Raw genomic sequence first — 3,150 nt, forward strand, 5'->3', positions numbered from 1 at the left:
TGGACAACTTCATTTTTTGGAGCAAGTATATGCAAACTCAATTAACGTTGAAGTTTTCCAAACGATCATTTATTAGTTGGACAAATTCAATAATAGTTTCCCCATCTTTTGAACCACCAACTTTTCCTTCTCCTATGTCCAAAAGCCAGTTTGCAAAATCCTTAATTTCTCAAATATCAGATGGATCCCTTCCAACAGTTAGCCTCATGTTCATCGTTAATATATGGACTTTGCAGTGTTGCCATATATATATGAAGAACTTAAAGAAGCATTAACGATGTTTTGTCTGCTACCTCCTTGAACAACATGTAGAATCTGTCTGAAGTCTCCTCCAAAAACAATCGCTTTCCCTCCAAATGGAATTTTTGAGTGGCTAGACTTATCAAACTTACATACATCTTTCAGAGCTCGATCTAAAGCTTCAAATGCATGCATGTAGACCATAGGTGCTTCATCACAAATAATCAATGAGCTTTTTCTTACTAATTTGTCGAGTTCAGTATCAGGCGGTATCTTACAAACAGAATCCTCCATAAGATTCAACAGAATTATAAACCGAGAGTGTGTTGTCCTACCTCCAGGCAATAATAACGATGTGATACCACTTGAAGCAACATTTAAAACTATCTCACCATTACATCTAATTGTTGCAGATATTGTCTTCCAAAGAAAGGTTTTACCCGTTCCACCATATACATACACAAAAAACACACCTCCTTTCTTATCCTTGACTGTAGTCATGATATCAAGAAAATATTGTGTTGCTCATTTGTTAATGCAAGAAACATACAATCAAACTCTTTCTTTAAAATCGGTATGTCATAATCTAGCTCCTTCGTGATAAGGCGAGTGTTTGAAGCAGAAATAGAATCAACATCAGGGTAAGGCATTTTTTTATAATTTTTAAGACTGGTGTTGTTACGAAGTAAAATTTTTCGATCTCAAACAAAGTCAAGTTTTTAAGTTGAACTTCATTGAGTGATAAACCTGTACGATGAACAATATTCAAAAAGAATATAATATTAATAATTTTAATGGTAATAAAAAAAATTGTACCGTGCATTTTGAAAATATATAGTATCTGTTTTTACAAATAATAATAGAAAATTATAATACCTAGAGACCTTAATCTACGTTGTTGGTTGTAAAGAATACCATCTGACAAGTGTTGCCATGTATTTTCCCAAATAAATTCTGGTCTACCCAAACTGTTAGACATTAACATCGTAGCAAATAAGAACCGTAGATAAAAACCAGTTCCTGAATGACTTGCTTCAATAATTGCATCGACGTATTCTTTGTCGTCATCTAATAGGCCCAAAGCATAACATCCATCTCTAAAAGAAGGAAATTCCTCACCATTTACTGTACGAATTTCTTCAAATGATTTTGGACCTTTCACTTTATTTAAAAGAATCCTTAAGAAGTATACTTCGCCAAGTTTAGGTGAAACCGAGTGAATTCTTCTAATTCAACATCCAATTTTCCTTGGCGCCCAAAACCTACCATTAGGTTTCCAAACAAACTTTGTAGGAAATTCAACGTATGTAAGTTTTTGTGCATCCTTATTAATTTTATTACATTCCATCCAAGATGTGAACATAGAAACAACAACTGAAGGTTGTTCAATAACATCGTCAATATCATCATCTGCAGCATATATGACTTGTTGTTGATCAGGAAGATGAAAAGGTGGTCGAATCACAGAAGGATATCGGTAATGAACATCGTATCCAAATATTCGCCATAATGTCTCACATGCAGATAGATATCTACAATCATAATAATCTTTTATTTCATCTACAACATCGTCGTGATCAAAATTGTTGTCGCTTTGTACAACAGTAATTGTAGCTCTATCTGGACCCTTGTTTATATATTTAAACAGATACTTTATGGAAGATCCCTAATTGCACCATTCAACATTAATGTGTGCCTGATATGTTTTCAACAGATATTTGTTATATGGAACAACATTTTTGTTGTCTAACTTGACACCATATATTTTGACAAAACTTCCATTGTTTCTTCTCATATATAAGGGATAACCGTTGGCATCAACTGAAGAATGATTAGAGAATTGCTTTGGAAAAATTTTCGAACATTGTTTGTCAACCATGCATGGGAAATTCATATTTTCAGCTCCACAAGGTCCATATATCATGAATTCACTCACAAGTGAATACAATTCTGGATCTTCATTCATGTTTGGAATCTCGGCGGAAATAACCGGATCAATATATTCAACAGTAGGCCACTTGGAGTCAGCATGCATAAATAGACAAATTTGACTGTGCGGCAAACCCCTTTTTTGAAATTCAATTGTATAGACCACTACAAATTAATTTTATAAATAACATATGATTTGTATTAGATGAAATATATTGCGTAAATAATAAAAACTGTCAATAAATAAAACAAATATTTTAATATGCATGTATTAAACAACAAGTTTAAATACCTGCTTGAACGATGCCAAAAATTTTATTTTCCCGTATGTATTTAATAAAAGCATCAAACTTTATCTTAAATAACCTACATAAGATATCAAGTCTATTTTCTGGATGTAGTGAAGTGTTATGAAGAAACCTTTTAACTTCAAGCCATTTTGGATTACATGTAAAGGTTGTGAAGAAATCAGGATATCCAAACCATTTACAAAACGACATGGCATCCAAATAGTTTTGCATCATATAATGTGCTCCGCCTATGAATGAACCAGGTAAGATAACACGCTGTCCGTCTTTGGATATATATTTATTCCCGAAATCTTGTTGATTACATAATTTCTCATAAGACTCGCATCTAAGAATTTGTTGTTTTCTCTTTACGAAATGTAATCTCTCACTTTCAATCATGGTATAAGCATCTACCAAAAATTGTTGGAACAACCTTTTCGAATTAAGAATTAATGAAAAACATTAATCCTTGTCTTGTACTCTATAAGAAAAAATACTCTCTCATTTTATAGTTGGGCCCAGTTGGGCCCCTTGCTGTTGCTTGAAGGTGTAATATCTCGATGTAGTATGTCAACTCTGTAACCATCATCACCATATGGAAACAGTAGCGGATACTGAAGAGGAAGGTACGAAGGATGTAATTCACTAATATGCCTTAAAGAACCAAAAGACGTTTGGACAACAATATCTC

The 3,150-nt window shown here is 33.2% G+C and overlaps 2 protein-coding genes across 2 annotated transcripts; both read right to left on the reverse strand.

Annotated features, from left to right (window-relative positions):
* Positions 1-216: 216 nt before the first annotated feature.
* LOC145067525 (uncharacterized) lies at positions 217-890 on the reverse strand. The gene is made up of 2 exons (XM_079014653.1): positions 791-890; positions 217-731 (listed from the first exon to the last, which is right to left on the reverse strand). The coding sequence occupies exons 1-2, from the start codon at positions 888-890 to the stop codon at positions 217-219; spliced, it is 615 nt and encodes a 204-aa protein (XP_078870779.1).
* Positions 891-951: 61 nt separating this feature from the next.
* LOC145067526 (uncharacterized) lies at positions 952-2,858 on the reverse strand. Its single transcript, XM_079014654.1, has 7 exons — positions 2,462-2,858; positions 2,177-2,334; positions 1,582-1,906; positions 1,433-1,502; positions 1,125-1,337; positions 1,057-1,081; positions 952-987 (listed from the first exon to the last, which is right to left on the reverse strand). The coding sequence occupies exons 1-7, from the start codon at positions 2,856-2,858 to the stop codon at positions 952-954; spliced, it is 1,224 nt and encodes a 407-aa protein (XP_078870780.1).
* Between the last annotated feature and the right edge of the window lie 292 nt (positions 2,859-3,150).

This window comes from Lactuca serriola, chromosome 8 (assembly GCF_051521515.1).
Source record: "Lactuca serriola cultivar US96UC23 chromosome 8, Lser_US96UC23_V15, whole genome shotgun sequence".
Taxonomy (NCBI): domain Eukaryota; kingdom Viridiplantae; phylum Streptophyta; class Magnoliopsida; order Asterales; family Asteraceae; genus Lactuca; species Lactuca serriola.